The 12,195-nt window shown below is 34.1% G+C and overlaps 1 protein-coding gene across 1 annotated transcript in view; it reads left to right on the top strand.

Annotated features, from left to right (window-relative positions):
- The window catches only part of LOC121379679, a 179,487-nt gene that overhangs the window by 118,295 nt on the left and 48,997 nt on the right, over positions 1 to 12,195 (top strand). Inside the window, exons 49-56 of the mRNA XM_041508328.1 lie at positions 690 to 824; positions 1,325 to 1,420; positions 3,161 to 3,361; positions 4,766 to 5,030; positions 7,707 to 7,797; positions 9,584 to 9,680; positions 10,140 to 10,301; positions 10,964 to 11,125. Of these exons, the coding sequence (XP_041364262.1) occupies positions 690 to 824; positions 1,325 to 1,420; positions 3,161 to 3,361; positions 4,766 to 5,030; positions 7,707 to 7,797; positions 9,584 to 9,680; positions 10,140 to 10,301; positions 10,964 to 11,125 (1,209 nt within the window). The remainder of the gene's footprint in view (positions 1 to 689; positions 825 to 1,324; positions 1,421 to 3,160; positions 3,362 to 4,765; positions 5,031 to 7,706; positions 7,798 to 9,583; positions 9,681 to 10,139; positions 10,302 to 10,963; positions 11,126 to 12,195) is intronic.

Here is a 12,195-nt window from a genome sequence, read left to right as displayed (position 1 = left end):
GAAATGATTTATAATCAAAGTTTAAAAACCAAATGTAACATAACCACTGCAATTGCCTGCGGCATTCAGCAGTACCTTGAAGATTTCTGCAGAATTTTTATTCTCCACAACATATTTTATTACCATACTGTTTTGTTTTTTACAATGTTTTTTTCATTGTATTTTTTTTTACCATGGACATTTTCTTATTTGCAGGTGTTGATGACATTAATGTAGAATTGAGTTTGTTAACATTTGAAGGCCAAATTAAGCTGTTTTAAAATACATTGTTTTCAATGCATGTTTATTTATTTTTTCATTTTAATCAATAATGCACAAAATTTTAACTTGGCGTACATGGTGATTTTTGTTTTTGTGCAAAAATTGCGAGCCATGCAAATAAAGTATTTTACACTGCTGAATCTTTAGCCAAATGAAAGTTTTATTAAAACATTTCCATAGGGTTGTTTGAGATTATCTGGCCCTTATGGATTTGTTAATTGAAATTCTGGACTGAAAATTGACATTATTCCTTTTCAGCTACACTAGTTCAATGTACATGTTATTAATGGCTATTCTTGAACATTATTTAAGTTTAAGTATTATATTTTTTGTATCACAAATGCTCAAATGTCAAGAATGGAAACTATGTTTCTATTTTATTCATGATAGTGTAATAGTTGTAATAATATTCAATTATTTTATTGTAGAAAAGGTATTGGTACTACCTACCTCATGTCCAACAGATATCACGCAATATGGAGTTTCAAGAATCACACCAGTTGAGTGGACGAAACCAATGTTTTCTGGAGGAGCGAACACTGTCACCAACACTCACTCATCAGGTAAAGGCAGTTCCAGTGGTTTCCTTCTTTTAGGCTTGGCAAATTAAACGGATGACTGGTGCATTTTTCATCAGCGTTTGTGACCTCTTTGTTTGCCATTTCAACTGCTTCAATTACAGATTAAATACCATGACTTATTTTGGACAGACAACCTTTATCTTTGGAACAGGAATGCATTGCTAGGACAACAGCTTACAATTAGTTTGTTGTTAATAATTTTTTCTAAAGCTGTATTTAAACATGAATTTTAATTACTTATTGTTGAATGCATAAATTATTTTTCAATTACTTGAAATTAAAAATAGTTTTTGTGACAGCAATGGATTTTTTCTGTAATACTGTAAGTATGTCTCACAATTACAATATATTAAACCTCTAATGGCCACTGACTGAACGGTATGTTTAGGTCTCATAATATGTACATTCCTTTCTTTGTTTTTAGGGTATGATTATACTAAACTACATATACATGTGTATATATATATATTATTTTTTTTCAGGGGATGCATTTCTGTGGGGGAAATATCTTGTTGTGTATGTTGCTGAGAACAGTGCTAAAAACAAAGGACTTTGTAGCTTCAAGGTCTTTGTACAGTGTAAGTTTGGTTATATGTTTGGATGTAGGTTTTGAATGTATGTCATACATGTGACATTTTTAATTGTTTCAAAAAAATTTGATTCTATAAACAACATTTAATATACTATTTTTGTTTTGTCAAATCTGGGCAGTGAACTTTTTTTTTTCTGAAGAAAAATAATGTTTCAGTTGAATAAGTTGTGAATGTTTCAGATAGTTATCCTTCAGAGTCAACATGTTCATTTTTCTGTTTAACCTTTACTTGTTTATTTTATTCATATGTTAGATAGATAACCTGAATTTTGTGCACCAAAAAGAAAAGAAAGAGTAACCTACTGTTGTGAGCAATATCAAGCCTCATTTCTGACCAGGTTCCAATATTTTGGTACATACCTGTAGTTTACATATAATGCAGGATGTACACTATTTTGTGAAATCTCTTCAAATTATGAATGAGAATTTATCATTAAAAATAATTTTGTAAATTGGTACTGCACTGTAGAAAGAAAAAGTCTTAAAAAGCAAACGATTTACGACATTCACAAGAATAATGTATAGGTTTAATACAATATAAATCAGTCTTGTTTAACAAAAAAAAGGATGTTTTGTTTCATCACTTAATTGGTAAGGTATGTCCACAGAACAACACAATTTGCACATATCAGTGTTTAATAATTGTGAATTAATAGCAAAGCTGATGCAAATTATTTGGATCAACAATGCTGATTGTTAACAAATGTAGCCACATTTTGAATCCATTAGTCTTGATATACTGAGTTAACAACTGAACTATTAAAACATATGGGTGAATCTATAATTTCTTACACACCCATGTAAGAGATGACTCATTGCAGATAAATATCACCTCCCAACATGTTGGAAATAATTTAAAGACTTGTGACAGTCACCAGAAATAATTTTTATTACCCGTATGGTTAAACATATCTTGGTATATATCAAAGTGATACGTCACACTAGAACGCCAAGTGGGAAGTAACACTTTGACGTTGTACGATGACGTCATCGACTGGTGCACTACGACCTTACAGGAACATCAGCAAAATGAGTTGAGTGATATCAATTAAGATCGATTGTGGGTAATAAATAGGATATTAAACTTGCTACCATTTCGTATCATATTTATGTCTCTCTTGAAATAATTTTCATTGTCACTCGCTTGTGACAACTGAAAATTGTTTCACTCAGGACATAAATGTGATACAAAATTGATGCCTGTTTTAATATCCTATAATACTAATTTCATTTCCATTAGTTACCATTTTACTTGCAACTTGTTTGAAAATGTATGCAGCTCGATTTTGCTTGTTCTATACATATTATAAACAACTTCCTGCAAGGTAACTGGTATTCAAGTCATGTATATCACATTAGCTGAGCTAAATAAATTAAGTCCTCTCAAGAAACACCCATAATTGTATAATTATTGTTTTGAAAGTTTGGCATGGTGTATGGCATAAATGATGTTGAAAATGTTGGTTATAGAAATTCAAACATAACATCCAAGTTATTATTAAAATGTTTCTCTATTGAATTTGTAATTTGAATATATACATTTTATAGGTTTAATATGAGGCAGTATATGTAATTTGTTTTTTGAAAGATTAAGATTTTCTTAACAGCACATTTAAAAAAAATAAGTAAGAAATTGCATGCTAGCAGGTAAACATTTCAACACCTGTTTGAAAGTAATGTAATATTTGTGGGTTTTTAAAAACCGTTAATATTGATTTATTTATAGATCGAGTTTGTCCTAAGCCAAGTGACCCATATGATGGCAAACAGCTATATAGCTCTGTGCCACCACATACCTACACCAGCATTGTTTGTAATACCAGCAAAGCAGTGGTTAGACCAGTTCCAAAGACATACACGTGTGGCCGAATCGGAAGTTGGGACCCACCAAGAAAGTTCTTAACGTTTAGACTGCCACCCTGTGGAGGTGAGTTATGTCAGATTAGAGTACAGTGTTGGAAGCAAACCTAAATTAAGTACTTCGTCTCCTATGACGGACAATCAACAAAGTGAAACGACCAAGAAATAAGCCAAAATAATTAAAATGGTGAAGGAAAAAGAAGCAAAGTAATCTTTGTTTCTGAAATACGAGATTGTAAATGAAGTTGAATAAGTGAAATGAAGTTCAACACAAGTCACTATGATACGTATAATTGTGAAGAGTAAATAAATAAATAAATAAATACCTGATAATTCAAATGAAGTTTTATATGACTGATATAAATGATAGTGAAGAGTAAATAATGAATAAGGTCTATGCGAGGTGGTGTTTTTATAAAATTTTAAATACTGATACAGGTTATTATGGAGTAATCAATAGTTGAGCACCTAAGAACAAAAGTTAAGTAAACATGTGTAACCAAAAAGAAATAAAACAATTATTATTTACTTAAATAGTTGGTCCTTTGTTATTAATATTTACTGCCGAATTCATTTGCCAAAGCAAGTTTTTGCATATTACATAAAACGTAACGAATAGTCGTGCACTCCATTCTTTTTACATGTTTGGCAATTTCCATCTCTGGACCCTGATATTTGGTATTAGAGAAAACTAACTACACTATGAGAAAACAAATGATGTAAATCACATGTCAGAATGTTTTTAGTCCTCTACCGATCCAACCGGAGGGGACTATAGGTTTCATCTCCATCCATCCATCTGTCTGTTCGTCAGTCTGTCCCACAAGAATAATTGAACTAGGAAATATTTCGGACACTCGTCCTTTTGTAGCTGGTTTTTCTGACACGAGTCTAAAGAAAATCAATCCTTGGAGCGAGCTTGTGCCAGAAACTATAAATTGTTGTACATGTAAAGGTCATTAGATGTTTTATCAAAGTTGTGAATTTCATTAATGATGGGTCTCCTATATGGAACCATCTAATGAAATTTACTAGAGTTGTATGAACAAAATGCATTTCAACTAAATTTTTCACAATGGATGTCTTAGACCATTTCCATTAAATTTGATGGGAAGTTTCCTTGACACATGAACATACAAAATTATGAATTTGGTCTTTCTAAAAAACTTGAAAATCGTTCTTGTCAATAATACCCGGGTGACCATTTAAACTTCAGGGCCTCATGTTATAGAAAGATTTCATGTCCCACTATATATGTTAGGCAGTGGTATGACATAAGCATTCAAGGGGGACTGACGAGACGCACCAGTATTGTTGGAGCACTGGTTTAGATAGATTTCATCCAAGCTATTGTCACTGAAAGGGATTCTGTGGTTAGGCTGATTCACACAGAAATCTGGATCACACAAATGTCAGTTTGGAAAGAGTCCACTATAATTTGTTGTTATTTATTTATTTATTTACTTTACAGTAAAGAAAACGAATACACTGCGAGCAGTAAGAATCAGGCTTGTCTATAAGGTTGGAACATCTAACTGTGCAGGAGTCAAGACAACTCTAGAACAAGAAATAAAGAAAAAGATCATCCAGCTGAATTTAAAATGGCCAAATCTGTGTAAAGAGTCAAACTGTACTGATATACAAATTGACATCCAGTGTGCACCAAATCTCATCTCTGGAAGAAGAAAACGAGCCACCAATGATGTCATTGCCGATGTGACGCTGCCACAGGCAAAGTGAGTTGTCTTTTACAGGGCATTTGTGGATGGGGTTACTTTTTAGTGTGCTTTCATCAGATAACTGTTCCCTCCCACCTGTCATATATACAAATTCTAACTTTGTTAAAGTTCTATCCAAAACTGGGACTGAGGGTTGAATAATGTTGAGAGTTAGAATGGGGTTGTTTTGGGTTTTTTGTTTGTTTTTCCCCATGTATACATGTATTTATTGTTTTCCTGAAAAATACAATTAATACTTTGAAATTTTAGAGTTGGATCTCTAACTTATACAGATGGTCATCTTAAAAATGCACTGAGTGAAACAATATTTGAGTATAATTAATTACAAGACAACATTAAAAAGTAATTTTTAAGACTTTGTTGGCATTAAAAAGAAGAGTTAACAGAAGTGTTTGCTCATCATTGAAAACCCACTTGCTAAAATGCATTTCTTTCCCATCCACCTGATAGCAATAATTTAAACAGAAGTTTGTTTTGTTTAACGATATTACTAGAGCACATTGATTAATTAATCATCGGCTATTCGATGTCAAACATTTGGTAATTCTGACACGTAGTCATCAGAGAATACCCATTACATTTTTTCCAAATGCAGCAAGGGATCTTTTATATGCACTTTCCCACAGACAGGAAAGCACATACCACGGCCTTTATTCAGTTGTGGTGCACTGGTTGAAATGATTAAAAAAAACACCCAATCAGTTGAATGGATCCATCGAGGTGTTTCAATCCTGCGATGCAAGTACCTCAAGCGAGCAGTCACCCCACTGAGCTAAATCCTATCTCTGATATCTATAATAAATTCCTTTGAATTCTATACACTCAAATGTGTGACATTTTGCAAGATATACCTTTTTCTAAATATGTCCGGTATGGGCCACTGATGTCACATTTTATGATGACTGACATCATAACTCACTGTTCAGAATTTTGTTGAATTACTTATTTACCAAGTTGTCATTTTATGTCGGATCATTGTTTTAATTTTTTTTTTTTTTAAACAAATGTTTCCTTAGTGTTGGAATTGCCATATCTATACCACACAATGGTGATTAATACCTTGTCTTGCCACTTAATTGCAACAACAAAACATTTTAAACTAAAGTTTGTTTATTATAAACACTTAATCTATAAACTCATTTAATGATACACACAAAAATGTAATTGTCATTCTGCAATCACATAAAAATATAACAACTCCATTAAAAAATAGCTAAAAAATTTAAATATTATTTAAAAGTCCACGTTAAACCTTGGCCCTCACAAAAAAAAAAAACATTTTGTCCTTTGGGTTCGAATTGCCTTATTAACCTCACAGTGGTGATAAATTTTATTTTGATAGCCTGGGATGCGGTAGAATTCGACTCTTTCTACTCTACTAAAACGCCTCTGAGAATTGAAAATATCCAGAAGCCATTTATGGGTTAAACACAAAATAATTAAAGTAAATCTTATTTTGTGTGTGTAACCCACTACTGCTATGTACAAACTAAAGATGGTAGTATATAGAGGACTTGTCATGCGGTTTTTTATATGAAAAATATCAATGGGTATTTGCCAAGACAAATACTGATTATCTAGACGAGGTTGAAGTTACATATTAAAAGCATAAATAATTAATTCTATTTATCCTTTATCCCTGGGAAAAATACTTATTTGGTCTACCTATTTATTTGTGCTGAAACATTAATTTGATGATTCCATAGCCAATTTCCATAGTGAAAGATCTGAACTTATTTACAGAGCAGCTGGTGTTCGAGTGTCAGCCCACATTCAAGGTTAATGACCCAGATTTGGATTTCACAAATAGTTTATTCAACGGTGGTTTTAAAACTACTTCGCATTACTGAGAGTAAAATCTGCTTTCAACAAGAAATGTACAAAATCGTATATCACATTGTGTTGACCCCATTCTCCCGTAATGTGCTGTGGGCCAATCACATTAGCGTTTATATCCCATCTTTGTCAAGGAAAACGGTATCTCACAATGTGAAGTACGATGTTGTTGTTATTATTCTTGGTCGTCTCTCACCGGTATGTAATAATTACCATTATTAACTCGGTTAATAATGTTTTGCTGTCAATGAGTCATTTGTTTACAGCCAACAAGACTTGTATACCGAGCATAACGTTTTGATGAGATTTACATTTGTACTAATTGCGATGACGTCATATTACTAGCGAGGCAACTTTGAGTTCCTAAATATCGAATTAAAATGTAATTTTAGAAGTGCTATAGGATAAATAGAATTTGCTACTTATGATTTTTAATATGTAAAATATCAACCTCGTCTAGTTAATCAGTATTTGTCTCACCAGAGCCTCGACAAATACCAACTGACATAGACTGTTGATATATTCCGTATTAAAAAACTCTTGTAACGAATCCTCTGATTATAGACTTGTGCTAGTGATAGACAAACTATCAACCGTTCCCGCAATTTTCTCAGACCTAACTAGTGGTGGTGGATACTGTGATGGTGGTGGGGAAGGTGGGATGCTGGGAGCTGTGTGGGGAGGTGGGTACTGTGTGGGGAAGGTTGGGTGGTGGAGAATGTGGGTACTGTGTGGGGAAGGTGGGGTGGTGGGTGCACATAGCAATGGAGCCTATGTGGACTAGGCCAGCTAGTGTTTTTTTATTTGTGTAAATCTCATTTTTATATTTTGTTTTAGTGTTAATTTGAAGTCAACATCTGGAGAAACATTACCTGCCACTGATGTGTTAAAACGAAGCATTCTCAGCGATGATGACTTCAACTTTCAGGTTGGTTGTATGGAGTCATTATACTGTTACAGAGTATAAATTGTATCTATTTTATTTATGAATGATACTGGTAAGCAGTTCATAGGACTTGTACAAATTAATGATGATCTACAAAATGACCTTCTCCGGTGTCTGTGCAAAGGTTTTTTTTAGGGTGGTCAAAACCCTCCCCTGCATCAAAACCACATTTTAATTTTTTCAGTGTAGTTTCCAGGGATGCATAACCTAACCTCTGTCTAGACACCCCAGCTGAATTTCCTGCACATTTGCCTGCTCACTGTAGCATAATTTATTAATAGGAACCCAAAATAATAAAAATTTTCTAAGGTTCAATGTACACTGTGTTGTACACACACCAGAACTACCTGGACTGCCTGTGCAGATGGGGACAGACCTGTAGACCATCCCATCCTCCTACAAAAAATGTTTTTGTAAATAATTTCAGTTTTTTGTGTCCAATTTTGAAAACAGTCGGCTTAAAAATAAATAACTTCGAGTAAATTCCATAGCATAAAAAAAGGCATTTCCTTAGGAACGGACTATAGGTAAGTAGAACATTTTGCCAAATGATCTACTAAATTTAAAAAATTGCAGAACCCACACTTAAAATATGTCGCATGAAATTATTTCATAAAACTAAAATAAATTTACTAGTTGTTTCTAAAATTTGAAATTGGTGAATTTTGCAAGTACCAGGACAGAGTAAATGGTTAGTGGTTAGAATTCAGCAGAGTGCTCTTAAACCTCATTGAGCCATGCACTTTTCTCTGTAATTGTGCTCACAAGGCTGAAATTCAATTCTTTCTTAGGGTAGGATGCCATCATAACTCCCTGTAAGAGGTTCCAGCAGTTTGGACCCTCAAATTTCCATACTCTGGGCTATCTCACTGAGTGGCCTTCCCCTTGTCAAATACACTCCGCAGTTCCTGATAGGACCCAGCACCTACTTGTACCAGCTGTATATGGTGGCATTGCCACAGCACCTCCAGCACAGTACTGCCTTAGTGATACCACTGAATTATGTTACAGAATTATAGTCGGTAATAAAGATAATTTTATCTGTTTCCATCAGCTTGTAGTGAGAGATAAATGATTTCAGTATATTTTTAAACTTTTCTGCTAAGCTTGAAGCCAATATGTGATTGAAGATTTTGCTTTAATGTAATTTTGTGCATATATCCAATCAAGACTCAAGCATGCTGTCCTGGACACGCCTCAGCTATCTGTGCCAATAGTCCCATTTATTTATTTCATTTCAACTTATTTTTGCACTTATATCCAATTAAGGTTCAAGCATGCTGTCCTGGGCACACACACACCTCAGCTGTTTGGGCTGTCTGTCCAGGACAGAGGGTTAGTTTGTTAGTGAGAGAGAAGAGGGTGTAGCTAGTTGTCTTACACCTACCCACTGAGTCGTTAAAACTCGCTCTGGGTGGGAGCCAGTACCGGGCTGCGAACCCTGTACCTACCAGCCTCATGTCTGATGGCTTAACCACGACACCACCAAGGCTAGTGATTAGTTTAAGTTAGGGGCCCATGGTTATTGGTTAGTGCAGTAGCTTTGTGCCTCAAATCTGAGCTGTTAAAACTCACTCAAGGTGGAAGCTGGTACTGGGAAGCAAACTCACAACCTACCAGCTTTAAAGCTTTTGACTCAACCTGTATGGCATTGTAACCAGTTATTCAGAAGTTGGTCAGGTCAGGTCATAGGGCTTTACGTGCACATTCAGAGTAAGCTGTTGTAGCGCACGCCTATTCAGAAGCTGTCTACCTTTCTCTTTTATAGAATCTCATTTCAAATGGTGTTCCTATTTATCATGAAGCGGTTGTCACTGCTGATCTTGCCTGTTCAACTGGCCAGGCTCTTGTTCAAGGAGACTGTGGTAAGTATGGGGAAAACTTTGGGTAATTATTGTTCTCCATTTAATTTTTTTTTTAATTTGACATGTTCGTCTGTATATGTTTGTTATTTGTATTTTAATTATTTGTTAACATATATTATAACACTTAGTACTTTTTATCTACCCGGTTCATTAAAATAATATCGTAGCTGGTTGTTGATCATTATCTGTTAAGTGGCAGTGTTTTTTTATGTATGATTTTCTGCTTTGCTATTTTCGTCCTCTACCTAATACTACAATAATATTAATTTAAGGTATTTTTCAAATAAATTCAATACCTACAAACCATTAGTGATGGTGTTAAAGCTTGTCTTAACTAACCTGTTGTTTTCCTGTTCTGTCCTGGATGGAGGAGCCGGTGTTGCCCAGGACAAGCGTGCACTACAACAGCTTGTTCTGAATGTGCACATGTTAAACACTATTACTTACTTCCTGTTACAGTTGAATGTGCACCAGGGACATTCTACAATAGCATGACCAAGACTTGTGATGACTGTCCAGTTGGTAAATACCAGCCACTGCCCGGCCAATCATCTTGCGAGACGTGCTCCCCAGGATTCATTACAGAAAGTTCAGGATCTGCTGGCGGCACAGACTGTAAAAGTATGAGAACGCAGCACAAGTTGTGTAGATCGAAAACATCTTGTTGCCAAAACAGTATTGCGAGAACTACGTGGTATTCTTGATTCGATAAAAACTTGCAACACATTGTCATTTCATTGTTAAAACAATGGGAGCTAGTGTGTATCAGTGATATAAATCACCAGCAGAAATTACGGTGTTTTCTACACACAGGTTTAGACTAGTTGCATTTGCCATACTCCTTTAATACAATAAATAAAATATAGTAGATTTCATTTTTAATTGTGTTTTCATTTCTCATATATTCCTGCTCTGTTTAACATGGCATCAAAATTACATTTTTGATTTAAATTTTGTAATTTTAATTCATACAAAGTAAATCTATATGTACTCCTGCAACAAAAAAGTATTTGTTTTTTTAAATATATATATTTAGTTAGTACGATACAGTAACCTGAATATTAAACAGGAATTTGTATTATTTAACAATATTTATGCAATTAATTAAAATGTTATAATTACTACTTAGATTTTTATTTTTTAACACTAAAATAATCAATAATCAGCCAAAGCCCAGGAGTTGAATGTTGTTTTTGTTTTTTTAACTCCTGCTTTCCCATTTACCCAGTGGTTATTTTCCTCATTTCACATTCATATAAATTTTATTTATTTTTCTATTTTAGGTTCATGTCCTCCAGGGGAGTACTTCAACAATATATCAAACAGATGTGAAAAATGTGATTTTGGATTCTACCAGAGCTTACCTGGCCAGTTCTACTGTGAGCCGTGTGATGTAGACCTCACTACAAGGGCAAATGGATCAACCAATGTAACCGATTGTTACAGTAAGCTTTTGAAACTTTCTGTCACCAGGTCTGGTGCTTATAAAACTAGTCTAGACTCAAGACTCTAAAAGAGTCTGAGATGTGAACGTCATGGCAACGCCATACAAATTGTATGCGTGTGACATTAAATATTGAGTCTGGATGCTAAAAGTTTTATAAGCACGGGCCCAGATTATCCATCCACCGCAATCACATGTTTCCCCCTTACACCTATTATACTGGCATGTCTAACAGGACTTAGTAGTTTGGGGTTTGTTTGGTGGCCCCTCCAAAATAAAATTCTAGCTACACCAGTATGTACAACTTAACAGCTTGTGATGTCTTTCATTGCCATAGGTTAATGGGTTAGTTTGAGGAAGCCAACTACAGGAACAAAATTAATTTTATGGTGCTGATAATAGTATGACCAGAGTTAATTGTTCCCTAAAAATGTTACTTAGGTTAAAAAAAAAAAGAATTAAATTCACAAAATCTAATTTTGTGTGGTACATGAAATTTGAAGAATTTTTTTGTATTTTTTCCAAAATATTTTGAAGATACTTTCAATAGTTTAGGAATTATGAATTATCTGTCGCGAGTGAATGAATGTTGTAAACCCGAGCCTTTGGGACAGATAATTCATAACTCCTTGTAGCGAGTTGGTTATTCTCTTTTTTACCCATTGTCAATTTTAACTGATTTTTAATGTAAAAATTCCTCTGCAGTCTACAACAAAGCTATCAGCCATTACATCATATATAGTATTACACGCATTACATGACATAATGTAAGTGACGTCATAGCATAACGGCGTTCTTTTTACAGCTAAATGTTTACAGTACAAAATAATACAGCTGTATTTGTATTTGAAAATAATTATTTTTATATATTACTAAAGCTGCTGTTTATGAAAATATACCATTTCATGTTTACGAAACAAATGAGTCCATTTGTTTTTGTAAATCTTGGTAGTTCGTATAAGTTCCGGCCATGACAAGCAACCAATCAAACGTTATGATTTTTAAGCCAGCTAATCAGTGGCTGTAGAAGCAATCTGCACACTATGCAGAGATCGAAAAAATATTACCCCA

The sequence above is a fragment of the Gigantopelta aegis genome, chromosome 8 (assembly GCF_016097555.1).
Source record: "Gigantopelta aegis isolate Gae_Host chromosome 8, Gae_host_genome, whole genome shotgun sequence".
Lineage (NCBI taxonomy): Eukaryota > Metazoa > Mollusca > Gastropoda > Neomphalida > Peltospiridae > Gigantopelta > Gigantopelta aegis.
Note: the sequence above shows the minus strand (reverse complement) of the source record. Positions and strands in the feature narration are given on the sequence as shown.